Source organism: Hetaerina americana, unplaced genomic scaffold, assembly GCF_022747635.1.
Source record: "Hetaerina americana unplaced genomic scaffold, ioHetAmer1.1.p SCAF_9, whole genome shotgun sequence".
Lineage (NCBI taxonomy): Eukaryota > Metazoa > Arthropoda > Insecta > Odonata > Calopterygidae > Hetaerina > Hetaerina americana.
Window position 1 is genome coordinate 47,428,674 of NW_027287538.1, and position 22,185 is coordinate 47,450,858.

General features: G+C 39.1%; 1 protein-coding gene across 1 annotated transcript in view; it reads left to right on the forward strand.

Annotated features, from left to right (window-relative positions):
- Positions 1 to 22,185, forward strand: part of Syt14 (Synaptotagmin 14) — a 494,521-nt gene that overhangs the window by 414,325 nt on the left and 58,011 nt on the right. The window contains exon 3 of the mRNA XM_071598065.1: positions 12,628 to 13,022. Within this exon, the coding sequence (XP_071454166.1) occupies positions 12,628 to 13,022 (395 nt within the window). The remainder of the gene's footprint in view (positions 1 to 12,627; positions 13,023 to 22,185) is intronic.

Here is a 22,185-nt window from a genome sequence, read left to right on the forward strand (position 1 = left end):
TATATATGTGTGTGTACATATATATACATATACATATATATACATTATATCATATATATATGATATACATAAATATATATATATATCTATATATATATGTATATAGAGATTTAGTTTGTTAGGTTCTGTGTATGTGATAAATGTCTCCCAATTAATGTGCTTTCCCCAAACGGAATTATGCCTAATTTTTTTTAATTCTATACATAAGCATAGATGCCGTTGATATTATGTCTTACAATACCGAATATGGATGTTTCATTCGAGTTGGGCATCGTTTTATTTTGGTAATAGAAACAGAACATAAATGAGTCTCATTTTTTTCCAATGGGTCATCCAAAAGTGTTGGTTTTTCTACTTATTATGTTTTGTCTCTGATTGCAGTTATTCGCTACGTTTAATGTTCTGTCTACATTTTTTTAACGTGATTTCCTGCTAAGAGTTTAAGAGCGAATTTTCAAATGGCTAAACGTTTCGTTCTATATGCTGAGAACCTTATCAGGTGCTGAGAGAAGAGTTCGCTTTATTTGTAGACCTAACAATCCGTTTCTCCTAGGCGGTCATTGATTATTCCTGCTTGTATTTTGAAAACATTTTAATTTCAAGCGGTCAGTTGCTACGCGTTGCTCGTTAGGTGCGTTTTTCTTACATAGCTGATGCGAAAAAAACATTTGAAATGTGTACTTCAGAAATAATTAAAATCGAATAATAATAATAACAAGTCGTCTTTCCAATTATCATACTCAGATTGCCTTTGCAAACATCACACGGCCATTCTCTATTGATCTTTCCGCGTTAAATGGCGCCATATTGTGACCACTTCAGCGTAAATTTGTTCCATTAGTAAAAAAAATTATAATGTGCAAATGTAATAACCTGATAATGAAATGCAATGTGCGAATTTATTGACTGTGTTTTGTTTTAATGGAGGTTATTACCGGAAAATAGTCTCAATTATCCCCAGAACGAAAAATTCCTGTTAGTACGCATTAATAATTTCGGAAGTTAAGCTCTAAATAATTTAACCAGAACACGTGCCGGTAGTAATTTACCTCCTACAAATTCTCCCAAAACCTTTTTAAATGTCCCTATTATAGATGACGTGGCAGAAAGCGATTGGAACATGATTGGTGGGACATTAATGATTGGAAAACACCCATTATGCCAATCGGTATAATGCGAGTGAGTTATGTTCTTGTCTGTTTCTATGAAAAACGTAACATTGTGGACACGTTTCTATAAACAGCGCCATATTGCAGTCATTTAAGAGAACCAGGAGAAAGTCATCAAAGGCATCTTAATTTGGTCTGCAGACCAAAGAGAAAACAAGAACACCGAAATTATTACCATTGTGCAATTACTGGATCAGAACCATTTTAATTTGATTAGTACGCATGGTTTGCCTATTTCATAAATTCCATCTTAGTTTCACGGAAAGTCTCGAGAGAGAGAAAGGATGCACGTAATTTTGTGACGGTATTTGTCGGTGCCCGGAGAAATCACAGAACGAAGACCTTCCCCCGACCAGAGAGAGAAATATGCTCAAGATGAGAAATTTGATCTTGTCCCGAAATCGGATTCTGAACGATTTTCCGCCTCTTCCAAGAAAATTTAGATCGCGATTTGCTCACAGAGACATCTCTCGTCCTCCTCCCGAATCAAATTCCACGAGAAACATTTAAACGTCCCAAAATTCATTCTCCAGAGACCATTATATTAGAAGAAGAGATGGAAGGGATTTTTTTAGGAAAAAATAACACATATTGTCGCACGCGATCACGCACATTCACTGTGCTGGAAAACTCAAAAGAGGACGAAATTCCTCATTAGGAGGAAGTTTGTCTCGGGGAGTAAGAAATCCGAGGAACGGAATGTCCTCCTTCAATTTTTTCGGGCATGAGATACTTCCTGGCTTCAACCGTCCCCTGCGAGAGGCGCTGTAGATTTGAGTACCCGTTGACAATACAGCGCAGGTAATTTGGGGGTGTAAATAATGAACTCCTTCCCCCCCCCCAGCATCCACTTCAAACAAAAAAGGTCATTCTGAGCCGGAGATGACCCCGTGAGTTGAAGCGACCACAAAGGAACGAGAGAGGCACTCCACTACTTGAAAAAGAGCCCCCCAAGGAAACGACTGACCCACACTCGCGGTCACTCGGGTAAAAAAGAGAAAACCAAAACGAGAAGATTTGGCTGCATAAATCTTAGTTTAAATTATTGATCAACCAACCACCCGCAAAAAACAAAGCAAAGGCTGTCAGTAATGAAAAATAAAGAAACGAAATGATACGTAGTGTGCATCGTTACAGCTACACAATACCATCTAAGCCGCGGCAAGGGTATACGGCGGGGGATATTACGGCACCAGTCGCAAATACAAAATATATGAGTTCATACAAATATATATATATTATTTATATATATGTATTCATATATATAAATATATGTATTCAATTCGAAGGTATGTCCGCCAACTTCAAATTCTGAAGACGCAGCCGTGCCGCCACCGAAACGTCAAATACGAGTCAATACTCGAATATATTAAATGTGTCCGTTGTTGGTGTATCTTTGTTTAGATAAGTTTTTATACATAATTGCCGTCACTGCAGAGCGTTAATTTTGGAATATATGGATGTATGTGCGTGTGTGTGTGTGTGTGTATATGTATATATATATATATATATATATATATATATATATATATATATATACATATATATATATATACATATATATATATATATATACATATATATATATATACATATATACATATATACATATATATATACATATATACATATATACATATATATATATATATATATACATATATATATATATATACATATATATATATATATACATATATATATATATACATATATATATATATATATATATATACATATATATATATATATATATATATCTAGGAACGCGCAAGCCCTTCCACTACGTCAAGGTTGTATTCAGGGGAGGGATATATTATATATCCCTCCCCTGAATACAACCTTGACGTGGTGGAAGGGCTTGCGCGTTCCGATGACCCCTAGAGCTGTGCTGGCGGGAGTAATAATAATTGCTCCTGGTAGTCACCCATGCCAGATAGGTCGAAGGTTAGGAGCCAGACGAAAGGTAGTCCACGCAGAGTCTGTTCCTCAGTGAGGCCGCTGCAATGGCGTCTAACCCGTGGGGCGGCAAGTAAGTGATGTTGTCACGTTAAAAACACTATTGAGGAAGGCAACGGGAAACCACCTCAATTATGATTCCCAAGATTAACATGATGGACGATACAGAGATTTTGAGTCCTGGGTACTACGGGGCTCGGCCCAATCGGCCGTGTGTCGTGCCCGGCAGCGGGGGAGGCAAGAATTCCGCGGTCTAGGACGGTATAGGAACGTGGAATATTAGGGCAATGATGAGGACAGGGAAATTAGAGAATCTTAAGCGAGAGATGGAATGGGGAAATATAGATATTTTAGGTCTATGCGAGGTGAGATGGAAAGATAGCGGGGATTACTGGAGTGATCAGTATAGAATATTATACAGCGGCGGGGACGAGAGCCAACGAGGGGTTGCCATAGTATTAAATGAAGAGGTAGAGAGAAGCGTAGTCAACATAGAGCAGGTAACAGATAGAATACTACTAGCATAGATAAAAGCAGAACCGACGAACTGGGTTATTATTCAGGTATACATGCCACCGAGCAACCATAAGGAAGAAGAGGTCGATAGGATATACGATCAGTTAGAGGACATAATCGCATGTATTCCTGGAGGGAAACATTTGATAGTAATGGGGGATTGGAATGCGACGGTAGGCGAAAGAAGGGATGGTGATGAGGTCGGGGACTACGGTTTAGGCACGAGGAAAGACCGCGGGGAGAAAGCAGTTGAGTTCTGCAGGAGACAGGGGCTAGTAATCACAAACACTTGGTTTAGACACCACAAAAGACGCAGGTATACATGGAAAATGCCAGGTGACTCAGGAAGATATCAACTAGATTATATCCTGGTTAGACATAGGTTTAGGAACTATGTGATAAATTCCCACAGCTTCCCGGGAGCGGATGCGGACTCAGACCACAATTTAGTTGTTATGAAATGTAGCGTACGTTTGAAAAAGACAAGGCAGGGGCGGCGAGTTAGAAAATGGAATGTAGAAACATTAAATGGGTTGAACAAGCAGGCGGTAGAGAAAATCATGGAGGATGGTAAAGGGCTCAGTACTATCGAAGAAAAATGGGAAAGTATCAAGAAAGGGTTGTCTAAAGCCGCAAAAGACACTATTGGAATCGTTAACGCTAAAACGACTAGGAAACTATGGATCACGGATGAGATGATTACAAAGATGGATGAGCGGAGAAAATGGAAGAATGTACATACAGAATTAGGCAAAATGAAGTACAAAGAATTAAACAGTAAATTGAGGCTGGCGACAAATAAAGCAAAAGAAGCATGGTGGAAGACGCAGTGCGAGGATATGGAAAGTATGCAGAGGAAGGGTGAAATCGGTGCAATGTACAGCAGAGTTAAATCTTTATCGGGAAGTAAGAAAGGGAGATCTACGCTAACAGTTAGAGATAAGGCGAGTAAGGTAATAGTTGACGCAGGAAAGATCCAAGAGTGATAGAAGGAGTATATAGAAGAACAGGAGTATATAGGATCATAAAAAAAAGGATAGAGAGTAGGGCAAATGATTACTTAGGGGATGATCAGTTTGGGTTTAGGAAGGGGAGAGGTACGCGTGATGCCATGCAGTAATGAGATTATTAACCGAGAGGAATATAGAACACAACCAGGAGGTAATTGCCTGTTTCGTAGATTTCGAAAAAGCGTTTGATAGAGTGAATTGGGAAAGACTAATGGGTATATTGCAGAAAATATGAATGGATTGGAGGGAACGTAGGTTATTTCGCAACCTGTACTTGTCTCAGACTGCCCAGGTGCGAGTGGGGAACGGGGAGTCCGAATGGGCAGCGTTAGGAAGAGGTAAGGTAGGGTTGCCCATTATCACCGTTGCTGTTCAACCTGTATGCAGAGGAAATGATTGAAGAGGCATGGGAAGAACTGGAGGTAGGAATGAAAGTGGGCGGGGAATTCGTAAAATCAGTTAGGTTTGCTGATGACCAAGCTTTAGTTTGTCAATCAGCCAAGGGGCTGCAAGCATTGCTGAGTGAATTGGAAATTCAGTGCGACAGGTATGAGATGAGAATCAATATTAATAAAAAAAAGGTCATGCTATTTTCTAGAAAGAAAAAGGCTAAGCTTAACATTAAAATAGGAGGGCAAAAACTAGAGCAGGTAGAACAGTTTACGTATCTCGGTAGTGTTTTGGACCAACACGGCCAATGTGGTAGGGACGTAAGGAGAAGAATTGCGCTAGGCAAAGAGGCTTTCACAAGGAGGAGGGAGTTGATGACGGGGACGTTGAGTAAGGATGTTAAGAAAAGACTCGTAAAAACTTTGATATGGAGCGTAGCTATGTACGGTGCGGAAACGTGGTCATTGAAGCAGGAGGATAGACGTAGACTGGAGGCTTTTGAAATGTGGGTGTGGAGAAGGTAAAATGGACAGAGAAGAAAACAAACGAGGAAGTACTTGGTATGGTGGGCAAAGAGAGGGGTTTGTTGGGAGAAATCCTATGGAGGCAGGAAAAGTGGACGAAGGGAGTATTGACCGGCAGCGGAATGTTGAAGACTGTAATAGAGAGGAGAATGTTAGGTAAACGAGGAAAGGGAAGGAACAGGATAGGGATGTTGGACGGGTTGAAGGGAGGAAGAAAGTACTCCGAGATGAAGAGGGATCTGATGTAAAGTAGGATGCTATGTTTTGCTATATAAATAAATAAATAAATATATATATATATATATATATATATATATATATATATATATATATATATATATATATATATATATATATATATAAACAATAGGATACTCCAGAGCTTGAACCTATCTAAAAAAACATGATGGATTCAATAGTTTAACGTTGAAAATATAAATTCCACCCTTAAACTCTTCGTTCAAAAGACGAAAATCGGAAAAATTCCGATGAAATCAGACATTTCCAAAATCCAGTATTGAGTCAAAGTAATTACTAGATGAAGTCATCCGTTCCTATTACGGAAAATTCCAATTTGTTGACTATGAATGACCCGTCACCGGTTGGAGGAGCACGTCGTCGACTAAAATGCGATCAGATATAATCGAAAGGATTTAGCCTCTATCGCACGGCCTCACCATTAATGTAAAATATTAATGACTCCAGACGAGGGCCGTATGAATATTATTGGCAGACGTGCGCTTTTGAGTAGAGCCCTGTCGGAATTCATGAGTGGCGTGGACCAATATTGAGGGAAAGACGGATCTCGGTATCTCGGAATTCATGATTTCACCCCCCCCCTCCCTCCCCCATCTGGGAAATCCCATTCCTATCCCCACCCTCTCAAATCAACCCTGGGTGAATGCTCCAGGGGGAGGGTTAAGGAGGAGAACGAGACCTCTGGTAGAGGTCATCAACCTTACTGTTGAATGCCCCTCGAACGATTCACCGCCCAGTTCCAATAAGCGTGAATGTTATGATGAAATGGAAGATTGAAAACGTTCCGCCATGATCGCCGTATGGAATATAAAAGCAATTCAACAATGAACTAACGGACGGAAAATGGCGGAAAAAGTACTCAAATGAGTTACTTTTATTTTCACACTCATTTACACGTGTTCCACAAACGTTTCATAACTTCATTTCATAAATCGGTCATTTTTTTCTTTCCACCCCGACTGTAGGAATAGGAAACAGAAATACTTTACATCGTTCAATCCAATGATTCGAAGCATTTGATGAATGAGTAATGTAACCATTTTGTTACTACGTGACAAAATCACTTCTTTTCTCCATTAAACAACGATTATTTTGATAGTTTCACATTTTTTTATTTGATCGAAACGCTTTCTTAAATCGTAAGGACTGAATATTTTTGTCGAAAATGTGTTTCGTCGTCAATTAAGAATATTATGTACCACTGATCCCTACATGGGGTGCCATGTTGATAGAACCTCGGGCGAATTACACTGTCCGTCCGATGGGACGTTGACTTGTGTGACCCCTTGGCGCCATTATCAAAGAGTTCGCTAATGCAGACCTCGTTTCTCTTTACTCGCTTCTTTCACTGTTCCCTGAAAACCCGTCCGCAATCAAATTGCCCATTAATTCTTAATGGCGCCAATGGCCTCAGTTCTCGGTCAGTTGCGAGGTGGTTAAATGCCTCAAGACGGCCAACGCTCTAGTCGGCCGTCAGCCAGACGACAATGTGGCTCGTGTTCGACAACTGTTGGACTCTGACCGACAATTCAGTATCAGGATGGTTGCCAATGAACTGAAATTGTCGTCTAATGTTGCGTTTCGCATTGTTACTGAATATTTAGCGATGAGGACAGTGTGGGCCAAGCTCGTGTTTGCTACAACGCGCTACGAGTCCGCGAGTTCCTGGCCAAACACCAAATTCCAACGCTTCCCCAGCCCCCCCTATAGGCCTGACCTCGCCCCAGCAGACTTCTTTTTATTCCCTCGGATTAAGGCATCCCTGAAAGGAACCCGTTTTTCGTCCACAGAAGAGATCCAATCAGCCGTGACGAAGACCTTGCGAGGAGAGGTCCCTGAAAACGTCTTCCAGGGCGCGTACCGGTCATGGCAGAGTCGCAGGAAAAAAAATGTGTTGAGGCCCAAGGAGATTACTTTGAAGAATTTTAAGTTTTATTGCAAATCTGTTCAAAAAATTACTTTTCATTATTTAATTAATTAAATTTTTTAAATAATTTATTTTATTAATTTAATTTTACAAAATGGAAAATAAATAGACAGGTCACGCACCAAGAAGGAAGTAATTATGGAAGGATTCGAGAGAAGATATTGAAGGAAATAAGGGTGAAAAAACCATTAAAATGTTATCCTGAGTGTTATATAGCGTGATCAGTATATTTTTTCCCGTATAAATTGTTGAAAAATAACGTTAATAGTGTTACCTTACTGTGTTATGCATATATTTGGTACATAAAATTAAATTGAGCCGAAAATTTGTTTGATATATTTAAGATAAAAAGTAATTACTTTAAATTTTCACCATTTAACATGATTTAACCCAAATATAATATTCATTGCATCTGAACTTGTGTCAAGAAAGAATGCGTTTTTTAAATAGGCAAGATAGGAAAACAACAAATTAATGTGCTAAGATAAGAGTCTAAAATAAGGCGCACGAGTATTAATGATGGCTAGCTCCGACGCATGTTGTTCCTGCATTAATGAAAAACCATCTAACGTTCACCCCGTATTTTAAGGATGGTTCAATATTAAAAACTATAACTAAAGGCACGAGGAAATGAATGACATCAGAATTATCAGGAATATAAGAGAAAAGCTGATATAATAGACATAAGCGTCGTATTAACCATTTGAGAATCGGGCTATGTGCAGAAAATTATTGAAAAAAATGGGAATAATTTATCTTTCTTAACTAATAATCGTGTTAACAAGAATTTTATCAGCACATAACGCAGAAAATTAACATGCAAGTGGACACAGATATACGAGAAGAAACTCCTCCAATAATTTTAAAATAAATCAATTAAACATACTGAAGAGTCATTATAATTCGACCCAAAAAAAATTAAATGTAAACTGATCGATTTCAATGCAATAATTTCAGAGTGTAAAAATAATGCACCTTGACCGGGATTCGAACTCAAGAACCCTCAAATGTCCGGTCGACTGCTTTAGCCAGTTAAGCTATCGAGGCGTCAAAAGGTGAATGATTTTTATGCTCTTGAAATTTTTGCATTGAAATGCACATTAGCGGATGACTACGTTAAAACGTTACTGTTGCGGCATTTCCCGCAGTTTCTTTAAAATTTGATCGATTTCACTTGAGAATAGGGAGTGAAAACACCGGTTAAATAAGAATTTTGATTTTACCTTGGGGAGAAACGTTAGCACTAATTAACTGAGTTAAATACAAAATATAACTGTTCCGAAATCCTTTTCCATTTTGTTCAACATTAAGCCCTTGGAATCCTTAAATGAGTTGCTGGCGGGTTCTCATTAAATAAATTTCTTTCAGCGCCCTCAAACGGAATTTTTCAGAGGTAACAATGACGTCTAGGTGTGACTCAGCATACATTGTTATTTTCCCGCGGAAAAAATTATGAACCAGAGTAATAATATCGGCCTTGAAAGTCGTTTGCCCCCACCTATAATGTTAACTCTTTACACACTACAACTGCACAAATCCAGGAAAAATAGGTGTATAAAATTTACGTCGAATGTCGCACTCAGCATGAATCATGTATGTACGTGGGTCTCGGTAAAATCAGAGCAGATAATGATGGAGTCCATCCTTCGAAATACGGTGACTAGGCAAGGATTTTTATTTTTTATTTACTTTGTTTTTTTTTCATTTATATATACCCTGCAGGCCACCTCTAGGGCGTGTGGCAGGGGGTGAATACACACCAGAATAATTTTACCTGAACATGGCCCTACCGCGGGCGAACAATGTTATAATGATCCCCTATCGTTCGTGGAAAAAATTAAATATTACCTCTATCTGTTTCACACTTAATTTCTCTAATTTGATTAGCATAATATCTCCTACAAAAGTACGATGGGGGTAATATTACACTTTCAACATCACTGCTAAAGAGACCTGCCTAACATGAGCTTCAAAATCTGTAATTAAATCTTTGCTCCGTAATTGATTCCAAACGGAATGCCACAATAGTAGCTTAGCTGACTAAATGTCAATGCTGTAGAAATGGAGGAATCCGGGTTCAATCCCCTGTCATGGCGATTTTTTTTCTATTAGATTCTCACATTTTATCCAAACCTCAGGCGTACCGCACCACTAAAGTAACATTTGCAACATTCCTCTTATTAATTTGAACTCATTTCAGGGAAAAATAAATATTTCGTTTTTGTGAAATATCAGTGAATATTTTTTTATGTTCTCCATCACAAAAACATGAAATATTTTTTTATTCAAAATTTTTAATTTCAAAACTACGTTCATTTGGAATTCCACCACCATTCGATGAACATTTCACGTCCAATACTATTCCCCCTTGGTCCTCTTCAAAGAGATTTTCGCCACGGCTCTTGTGCGAATGCCTACTTTTTGTTGAGTCATTGCCTCCAGTGACAAAAATAAAGGTATAGGCAAAAAACTTAAATCTTGATAAAATATCGCAGGGTCGTAATTCATTGAAAATGGCCGCGAAAAGGTTCGCGTCGCAACATATGAGATTCTCTTTCTCCCTCTCTCTCTCTCTCTGTTGGCTGTTTTCTTATGACGCATCGCCAGAGGGTTTCTTATTGATGGAAATACTAAGGTGGATAATATCCTGAGATCAAGGAATTCACCTTTCTTGCCGAGCTAAGGGGATTGTCGATGAAAGGGAAGGATTCAAGATGCGAGAAGACAAATTAATGCAAGTCTCGTTTTACGAGGTGTCTCGTAAGAAGCTCTAAGATATCCTTTTTTTTCTCCGGACAAGCAGTAGAATGAAAAATATCGTTGAAAACTTCAAATACGCGGGCACTCCTTGTAAACAAGTCGTAGATGGCTGCGCCGTACAATCCACAGTGTTTTTTTACAATTACTGCTTGTGTAAGAAGCGTTTTCAATACTTAAAATGGCGTCGGATATTGTATACCTGCCCGTGATCAACTATTTTCTCCAATTGCATGATTTTACACGTATCCACGTCGGAATTCATCTTCAATTGAGTGAAATAAAGCCATTGTTATATTGTTGCTATGGATATTAGTATGCATAAAAAGTACTTTCGTAGGTTTGACTGCAATTCTAAGAAGGCCGTATATCATAATGTGATGGAGAAAATCAAAATAGCTTCGGGGGCACGGACTAGCCGGTTCTCCCAGTGGGCAAAAATGGAGACCCTCTTACAGAGGCATTCTCGGTGGCTATGTAATCATAGTTTCGGCGCAAATTTTTACGTCTTTATAGATATTTGTTGAAAATTCATAGAATTTCTGCAGTAAGTAGCTTCTTGGGGAAAAATTGGGAAATTTCAAAACTTGAAAGGACGTCGTATTTTAAAGATAGGAGGAATTAGTGCTGAGCAAATCGGCTATCACAGGACTAACTCGTCGCTCTGTGTCATACCACTGACGTGAAATGACAAGCACAGAGAACACATGAAAATTTTTCCGTAATGTTGGCATTCGCAGGGGATTTGGTTGGTCGCAATAGTGAACAGTATTATTTCTCTAAAACGAATAAGGAAAGTACTTCTTCACATTAAGTTAAGGTCAATCCTTCAATCATCATTGTAAATTACCTTACGTGGCAGGAATATGACCCGTGTAAATTTTACATTACGAAAATGACTTTCTGAAAGTCGTCAGGTGATCTCCCTTGCCACGTGTACGAGAAGAGTGCTACTATAGTATTAAAAAGTCTGGATGTGCCTCTGATATAGGAGTAGATACAAAATGGTTCCTTCGGAGTTAAAAATCAACATATCGCTTTAATTTTACCCTGAGGAGCATATAGATTTGAATAGCGAATTTAAAAGAGTGAGTTACCCAAAGCGCAACCAATATCATTGTTGAAGAATACCAATGCCACGTGACCTGCGCCCATTGTTCAGAAGTAGACTACTATTTATGATTTACGATTTCTTTAGTTTGCTTATGTGGTGGGTGATAGGAAGCCGAGACTGAACGACTGGTTGTTAGCAATTGGAGGAACATATAAGGTATCCCATAATGGATAACAGAGCCATATCGGTCGATGTAAGAAGCAAAAAAAAATTGATAAGGGCCAAGCGTAACGAAAAATTAAGTTTAGAGTATACAATTATCCTTATTTTTACGAGAATATTTTGATCATTTATTTCTTTGGGAAAACAGTTTCCACGATAAGTGACTAATGATCTACGCGATTATTCAGTCGATTGAAAGTCATAACGAGTACGTCGTATCACTTTTTTACGAAATCCAATTTGTTCAACCCCAGGTCAAAATATACACCGATAGCACGTGACAGTGTTGCTCCCACTTCTTCTCTTCCCCTTTATTAACAATGGTATACGTCCTCTAATTTCTATTACTACCGTATATGCTGAGAAGCGCGTCAAACAATCGCGGAATGCATTCGAATCAAGGCCCCATTTCACCCTCGACGTAGAGAAATTCGATATTATCGTGAATTCGTGAACAATTTTATCTCCCGATGAAACCGCGGAACGCGTTTATGTTTTTACTAGAAAACAGAGCGTTAAAATTTTTTCTCTATGGATCGTTTTTATTAAAATATCATGTTATACTGAGCTTGTTCCACCGCATATACATGTTTCGTATATGATAACCCATGCCTAACATTTTTGAAGGTAAAAATAATGAAAGAATCCTTGCAGAAAGTGTGAATATCAAAACATCCAATGGAATGAGCTTAAATCTTGATGTTCAGATATACTTTTTGGTGAAATTCTCAAGGGTATCCGATGCTCTTCCACTTGAGGTGGTCACAGCTATCTCAAAAATGCGACTAATTCCTCGAATTCCCTTCTCTCTCTCTCTCTATTCCCCGTTTCGGGTCCACAGCCCTCCCGCTGGCCCCTCCAACATCATCCTCCTCGGCCGGGGGCGTCGGTGTGTCCTCGGCCACGGGCGACAAGGGCTCGGGGGCGGACCTCATCTCGCTGGCGGAGAAGGGGCGGGCTGGGGGAGGCGGGAGCAGCGGTGGCGGATCCTCCAGCTGCTCCACGACGAGCGGGGACGAGGAGGCGGGTGGCGGGAGGCGGGGAGGACACCACCACCGCCACCAACAGCCCCCGCCGCCACCGATTCAGGGGCCCGGGAGGAGGGGCCTTGAGTCGGATCAACAGCAGCAGGGGCAGAGGGCCCTGAGACACCGAGACCCAAGGGCCTTCCGGAAGGTGCCGCCCCCGCCGGTTCAGGACATTACGCTGCTGTCGGAGAACCCAAGAGACCAAGATGTGAGTATTGATCAGTTAGGATAGAGAAAGATACATTCAAGACCCCTGAATTTACGTCCTCCGTGGGAAAAATACGGCATTGTTCGTCTGTGTAAAAGTAATGAAATGGCGATTTTGAATTACTTGCTCGTTGTAAGTGGTCGAACAATTGAATTGATGAACATAGTTCTCAGAGCTCCCACCCTATAGTTTAAAAGTTATTTCTTGGTGTGATCAATAGTTCCGCACATATCTTCCGCTCTTTTTTTGAATGATTTTTTAGAAGTAACGTTAGTTTTACATGTGAAAGAATTAATCTTCCAGCCTCCTCATCTTTTTAAATGGTTTTTTTTTGCTGGGGCGCCATTGGCAGAAGTTCAAAAATGTCCGAAATCCGGACACTTCAAACGGGTAAAATATTAAACTCGTATTCTAGATTGTGTCTGGGGAAACTCGAAATTTCAGCGAATTCCTTTAACATTATCATTTGAATATTTCTCCACTATTCGCATAATTGAGTAAATTATTTGACTGAAGCTTCACAGTTATTTCAACGAATTATTCCCCAATGGGTTAGGTTGTAATTTACGTGTACATTTGACGTGAGTACCCACTGTCATACGGAAGTGTCACATAACACTCCACAATGTGTTGAACTTAATTTAGCCTTATCGCCCGTATATATTGGTTATGAGGACTTATGAACTGAATTCAGACCTGACGCTCGCAAAATTCACAATTAATTTTATTCTCTAAGTGCAGGCAAGTCGTTTCCCCAATGTGTTTCTTAATCTAAAGTAGCCCAACACCACGGTGTTACTCTATTCCTGCAGCACTGCGATGGCCAGCACAAACCGAGGAAAACTTAATCAACTGCTTAATTTTGTTAAAAAAAACTATCTTTTATAGTCCATATATATCTTGACTATTCGAAAAGGATTTCGAAAATTTGAATCGAATTTATCGAATGCTTCTCTTTTTTGATTGTCGCAATTTAACCACCGTTTATTGGTGTTCTCGTAAACCGTTAACATTGTTGTCCAGGTTAGTGTAACTTTCGATCACTTGTGGCGCTAGCGTACGAGCCACATGTTTGGTGAACTTTAAATAACACGTAATCGTGCGCGTTTGGATAAATCTTAATTATTTTCCAACCAGCAAACTCACAAACAACTTTTTACCTTTCCTTTGAACTTTATTTTTTTTTAAAGATTAACGTGGATCATGTTTTTTCTTCAGTTCATACCGCGGAATGAAAGCGCATTTGTTTCCCACTCATGTGCCCAACTAAAGTTGAGCTGAGCTTTTTTAGTTTAACCGCTCGCGTTTAACGTGAAACTGGTCTTTGAAGCCAACGACCACCGCGTGGGTAATGGAGAAGGCAAAGGAGGCCAGACGGAGATGGATGGCAACGGATTCGTCTTCACTCCTGTCCTCTGTCACTAGAACTTATCCTGGGGGAAAACCCAATTAGAGGTGAAATATCCTGCCTAAGATGTCAGGCAGGCGACAAACAGGGTAACTCCCTTCCCTCCCTTAATCTCCATCCATCCGGTCCTCGCCGAAAAAGGCTATACCGCAGAAGTTTCCTCCATTTCCCACCAGGGTGTAACCCTTTGATATACCCCATTGGGAATCCAAGTTCTGTTGGAGGAGGGGTTGTTTGGTGAGAAGGTTGGACGAAGGGATGTATTTCTCCCTCTCCATAATGGCCAGAAGTTAAATACGGAGTGAAAGCGACCCCAAGCAAGTCTCTGGCACGATAAGTTCGACCATGAGGACTCATGGGATGCTTGTTTGCCTCCACAGATGTTGACCTGTAGTGGTTGAAATGGGATCGTGATGGTTCATGTGGGTGGTAACGGCCCAATACTGACCGTGTAAGACCCCGGTACGATACAAATTACGTTATAATTACGACAAAGGTAATATATTTTGACCTTATCCAGGAACGTATTTTTTAGACAATATACCGTATACAGAAGGCTTTGGATTGTCAATGACCGTGTCAACGATATATTTCTTTGGCCTTTTTAGGATTTACTATAAGGGTACTAGGTAAATGTAATGAAAATGTCAAAGAGAAATATTATCTTTCGCCGGTTATGCCTCATTTAGAATATGCTAAGAGCATATGAGATCCTCACGAAGTGGAATTGATTGTCGAATTGGATCACATCCAGCGTAGAGGAGCTAGATTTGTAAAACGTAGCCATAATAAACTTAGTAGCGTATCCAAAATATTAGAGCAGCTGGGCTAGAAATCACTCACGGAGCCAAGGTTAAATAACAGATAAAACCTCTTGCGTAAATAGGAAGGAGGTCTCTTTAGCAGTGATGTTGAAAATGTATTATAAACCCCCATCGTACTACGGTAGGAGAGATCACGTCAATAAAATTAGAGAGATAAAGTGTAGAAAAGATAGATTTAAGGTGTGATTTTTTTCTATGAACGATAAAGGATCAGAATAACACTGTCCGATCGGGTTGGGTCATATTTGGGTCATATTTGGGTCAAATTAGTCTGGTGTCTATTCACCCCCTGCCACACACCCTAAGGATGACTTGTATGGCACTAAAATAAGGAAACAAAAGCTAAAAATAACGGTCTATGGGGAGCGAACGATTTCCACAGCATGTATTATTGCTCTGACTTGAAATTTTGTCCGTCGGAATATAACAATACATGCTGCGTCACACCTAGACAGCAATGCTACTTCTGACAATTTCCGTTGGATGACTCTGGTAGAAATTCATTAAATGACAACCTTTATCAGCTCTTTTAAGCATTTCAATCGCTTAAGGTGGACCAATAAGAATGACTCTTTACACAGTTATATTTGTATTTCACTCGGCTGATTAGTTTAACGATTCTAATTTGTAAAAATCAAATTTCCCATGGAACTAAAGATTTTTATTCTCTTTTTTACCAAGTGGAATCGATTAAATAAAAATTTGATTTTCTTTTACCGGATTTTACTTGTTTCCTACTGTGTTCCATTGATTAAGTTATTCTTCAAATTCCTATAAGAGTTCTCCCGCGTACTTCTGTAAAATTAACCTCCATTTCCTGTGCTATGTAAGTAAAGGAATTTTTCACAACCAGCATTTCACGTACGTCTTACAGGCACAGTCGATGCAAACTACAATTACAAATTAGACGATTCGTGTTTTCTTTCATTCTTCCCACTCATTTTCTGGCCACGTGCCGTGCAGAGGGCACTCTCCTCTTTTTCGCAGAGTCACGAAGATATCTTAGTAAGAAAATCATCACGTTTTCACGCCTGATCTTACAAGGAGATGAAAAAGTGATCGACGCATAAAAAAAACTTTATCCGGTATTCGATCGCCGATTCACAGACTCTTTCCAGCGTTTCCGATTTTTTTTAAAACATTAATTGGCCTGAAATGCATTTGTTTCAACTAACTAAACGTTTATTTGATCTCTTGAAATGGGACCTAACGACCACGAGACCGCCACTTTTCTGGGAACATTGCAAACCATACATTAATCGCGATAACCCAGATTAACACATCATGGTACGAGATGCCATAAACTAGCCACTTAATGTGGTAATTAATGCAACTTCGTTATGAAAATAAATGGGGCCTTAAAATACAATGGTATTTCACAAAGATGGAGATATCCAAGTATCCTGAATCCGGGACAAGAGCTCTAAATTAATTTTGTCAACAGCATGGTCATCAAGATGAACACTCCAACCGTATGAAAGCAAAATAGAAATTTATATGGTTGGAGTTTTGAATTTAACTGTTATTATTGCTTCAAGTCGCCCAATTAGACTTAACCTTCCAGGTTATTTGAATGGATTATACGGAGAGTAATCCAACAATTATAATCCAAAGTTTAATAATTACCATCATTTGAAAAACCCTAACACCCTCATCCCTCACCCTTTCCTCCTGGTGCTGCACCCCCTGCCACAAACGTTTTTGGTGGCTTGCAGGGTATTGATGTAGATGTTGTAAAACAAAACCCCTTTACCAAACAAAACATCATTATCACGCATCCAAACATTTATAGTACTAAAACTGGGACGCAATTGAAACCAAATGAACTAAAATCGTACTTACTTCGGTCAAGTTCACAAAATTGCACACTAGATCGTTCTATGCAACCCGGACATGACCCATTGAGTACTATCACCCAATAATAGATGATTTCACCAAGTATAAAGTCGAAATTTTTGAATATAAAATAATTTGCATACATTTTACCGTAATTGGATTTTTTTAATGAATTATAATCCAACCTACTCCTATCATCCTGCTTCAGTGACCACGTTTCCGCGCCGTACATAACTACGCTCAATATCAAAGTTGTCGTGGGGCGTTTCTTAACATCATTACTCAAACGTCCCTGTCATCAATTCTCTCCTTGTGAAAGTGATTGTTCTTTGCCTAGTGCTGTTCTTTTCCGTACGTCCCCACTACTTTGACCATTTTCATCCAGAGCATTTCCGACGCACGTAAACTGTTCTACCCGCTCTACTTCATACCCTCCAATTTTTATCATTTACTTCGGGATTTCTCTATCTCTCTCTCTGAAATCACATAACCTTCGCTCCGATAACAGTGATTCTCATCTCATTGATTTTTCACTGCGCTCAGCCATGATATGCTAAATAATATCGATAATAATAATAATCATCATAATTATTATTATTATTATCATAATGATCATCATAATGATCATCATAATTATCCTAATTATCATTATTATCATCATTATCGTCATTATCATCATTATCATCATTATCATCATTATCATTATTACTATTATTATTATTACTATTACTATTATTATTATTACTATTATTATTATTACTATTATTATTATTAGGTAATCTACCGGTTAAGGTAGGTAAATAATTCGTGGCCCCTGGAAAAACACAACATCCTACTCTACATCAGGTCCCTCTTCAGCTCTGAGTACTTTCTTCCTCCCTTCATCCCGTCCAACATCCCTATCCTGTTCCTGCCCTTTCCTCGTTTGCCTAACATCCTCCACTCTGTTACAGTCTTCAACATCCCACTACCGAACAATACGCCCTTCATTCATTTTTCCTGCCTCCATAGGATTTCTCCCAATAAAACCCTCTCTTCGTCCATCATACCAATTCCTCATTTATTTTCCTTTCGGTCCATTTTGCCTTCTCCATTCTTCTCCAAACCCACATTTCAAAAACCTCCAGTCTACGTCTATCCTCCTGCTTCAATGACCACGTTTCCGCGCCGTTAATAGCTACGCTCCATTATAATATTATCAGCAAATTCTAATGCATTTAAAATATGTAAAATGATTGCAGTACCACATTCAATCCTTCGAAACACGATTCATGTGCAGAAAACATTTAAAATATAATACTTAATTTCAAAACAATAAAATAAACACCAATGTGTCCCACTATTTAGAAATTAAAAATGTCTTACTTAAGATTTGCGCAGCAGAAATGACATATTGGAGACTAACACGTCAACCAACTTCACCAGGCCATTCATTTTAAAAAACGATTGACTAAGTCAAATGGCCGGAGAAGAGTCAACCCTACCATTCATTTTTATTTGTCAAGAGTTGGTCATTTTCTTCTTCTGTTACAGCTCTGGGTCTTTTGTGAATATCCCATTCTCTGTTAACTGTATTTTTTCCAATGTTTCGTAGTATTTATTCTTCAAGCCCTTCATGCTTTTTGTAGAATTTGATAGTATAATTTTTAATGTTATTATGTTTATTGGTTCTATTCCGGCAATTGAATATAATATCTCCACGGGGTAGTTATCTTGAAAACGCAAAACCATCCTAAGGGTCTTCTTTTCGAATACACTTAAATTGGATTTGTCTGTCTCATTTGCCATTCCAGATCACGCCGTGCTGGCGTATGTAATTGTAAGTCTTATGCAAGCCGTGTGAAATTTTTAATTTGAGTTTTTTGTCAAATATCTTTTGACCTTAGTAGGTATGAGAGGCCTGCTCTATTACCAGCTGCTTCTTTAATTAACTTTTTTTATGTGTAATAAAAACATGCAAGACATTTTAAAGCTAATTTTTAAAGATATAATCCGAGGCTATCAAATTTTACGTCAGCTGTTTACAATGCAAGAAGCTTCTTCCTCGCTATTGGCATATATCATTGAATACGCTTATATTTGAATTAATAAGCTAAATAAAGGGTGATACACTTTAATTGTCGCTACATATTAAATTGAATGATTTAAAAGCTTAATTTTCAGCTAAGCAAGTGCTGCCATCTGTATGCGAAAATAGTATTTTCATTTCAAAAATTGAGTTTCTTCTATATATATATAATTATTTCCAGGAGATTATATCCCACCCTTCTATTACCCTGTGAATTTCTACCCTATTAATAAAAAAACTAGAACCCCTTACTAGAAGTAGTAGTTTTTAGGGGAGGCGACCGACAACTGAGGGCATTTGCGCCATAGGGGAAGGATAGGAAAGGATGAAGGGTGGAAAGAAACCCGGCGTCGGCATTAGCTTACTCTTTACGAAAGGCGCCAACGGGTCCGCAGCTTAACGTCCCATCCGACGGACGGCGTACTCACTCAAAGTGCCCTCCACAAAGCACCTAAGGTAGGGATCGGGATACCTCTGAAAAATATTCAACACCGCCGGGATTTGAACCCGCGCCCTCTGGGTGGGAAGCCAGTACGTTAGCCCCCGCACCATCTCGATCCCCGAACCCCTTACTCCTTGCCATCATGGCGTGATTGGTGTCCACAAGTACAGCCCTGTAAGCCATCCAGCCATCAAATAACTGGGATTTTAGACTTTTAAAATTTACGACGCTGCTCTGGTGCCACGAGGGTTCATCTTTTCAGCGTTGGTCCCTAATATGCTTTGGGACAATATAACGAAGAAGTGTATTGACCAGTCTACCTTTCTAGGGTAAGTTCTACAATAAACTAAAACTATATCAATACTGGGGGGCACATGCACCCGGAACGTCCACAAGGACGAGATAATCTTACGTGCTAACATTTATGTATAATAAAATAAGACACTTTTGCGAAAGTCTCACGAACTTGAATAATAATGCATAAAAATTAGCATTAGTGGGCAAACACAAAAACACAGAAATACACAAAAAAAGAAAAGAAACTCACCCGGTTTCAAATTTTCGTTGGTCTAAGCCACCTTTCTCAAGAGTTCTTCCCTTCTCTTCCTTGAGAATGGAATGGCTTGGACCACCGAAAATTTGAAACCGGGTGAGTTTCTTTTCTTTTTTTGTGTATTTCTGTGTTTTTGTCTTTGCCCACTAGTTCTAACTTTAAATAGAAAAAATATATTTTTTTGTGTTATTGCCCAATCTTTTATCATTATTTATTTTTGTTTCTTTTTTTTCATTTTCTGATTTTATATAGTGTTAGGATTAAGTTGACATGAAAATTTATGAATGCATATTTTCATGTATTTACTGCTTTCAACTGGACTCGACATATATATATATATATATATATATATATATATATATATATATATATATATATATATATATATATATATATATATATATATATATATATATATATATGGATATATCTTCTATAACCTCCTCATTTCAAGTCTAGGGCCCAGAAACCTACCCTTCCCCAAAAAGAAAAAAGACACCTAACTGCGTTATCCGCAACTTAGCCCGATTCCCCTCTTGACGACGTGGTTCGAGACAAATTGAAAGTTAGTGTCGTCGGGGGTTGCCATGGATACCGTCGTGTGACGGTGCTGTGGCAACGGGGAGCAAAAGAGGGGGGGGGTGAGGGGGGACGGAAAGGCAGGAAGGGGCGTGGTTATCGAGGGAGGGTGAATGAGGGACGAGAGGGGCAGAAAGCGTAAGGCATCTGTTTTCATTTTGCCAGAAGACCCCTGCGGGCGGAGCGGTAATAGGGGATGAGGGTTGAAGAGGGAGGGATGGCAACGGTGGGTTTTGTGTACGCGGGAATAGACGGGATCGACTTGCAGAAAAACATATCACATGCGAGGAATGAATCGTGGTTTAAAGGAAACTGATCCTGCTGACTCATTTTGGGATGAAAACGAGGAAGTCTCCCGTACGTTTACAGAGCAGCGGAGTGCTTCCCTCTGTTGAAATTGAAAAAATAACAACTCTCGCCCAGTCTCTAGACGATATCAAAACTCTGACTTTTTAGAAAATCGCTCCAGCCCCTCACAACACCACATACATGGCCTGTCCCAAAAATAAATAGAATAAATTCGGAAAAAATGTATTGCAGACCAATTACTAGATAGTACTAAAATTCGTCGAAATACGCAGAACTCTTAATGTACCGAAAACCCGATTTCAGCCACTATTTCATTCACTTCTTGGAACACTTCTACGGGAAACTTTTGTTCGAGCAAAGTCGCCATTGGCCATGTTGACGTTATCCAGCGTTCCAAAATGGTTACCCTTCGAGCTCCTTTTTATTCTTACACACAAAAAGAGATTCGGTAGTGCCACTAGGACTGAGGTATGGCGTCTGGGGCAGCGTTGCCACTTTATGCTTGATCAGGTACTACGCACTTCAAGAGAAAGGCGTTGGTCAAGTTAGTACAGATCTCTTTCCGGACGCTATGCACCCTTTTCCTCAGCCTCTCGAGGACTTTTACGTTAAATTTACTGATCACTGTCTGTCTCTGAGGCGCAAACTCTATGTTAAGCAGGCTCAGAAGAGTGGTAAAAGGGTTACTAAGGGTGATAAAAGGGTTACATTCAAAAGCAAAATTTTAAGAAAAACTATATATACGCCTAGATTTCATTTAATTTTGTTTTCTCTGCTTTTAATGATAACCTTAGATCAAATAACTAAATACTTACACTTCAACGCAAACAAGACGAATGCACAGAATTTCTCACACGCGAAAACATGAATCAATTTATATGCTTGCGTCTCTAGCTTAAATTTGAATTGAGGAAGGGTCCAAGCTGCATTGTAAAGTGGTTTTAAATAGCGAGAGGATCTGAGTTACCAGAATTGTAGATATCGTTCCTGGAAAAGGGAGGTCTCTTCATTTTTTGGTTCTGTAATATATCCCAATAACATTATACCAGTGGCCCGATCGGTATTAAAATTTCACTTGGATTAACATTTCGGTACTTAGCGTGAAAACTTTCTCGAACTACTAATTTAAGGCAACTTAATCTCC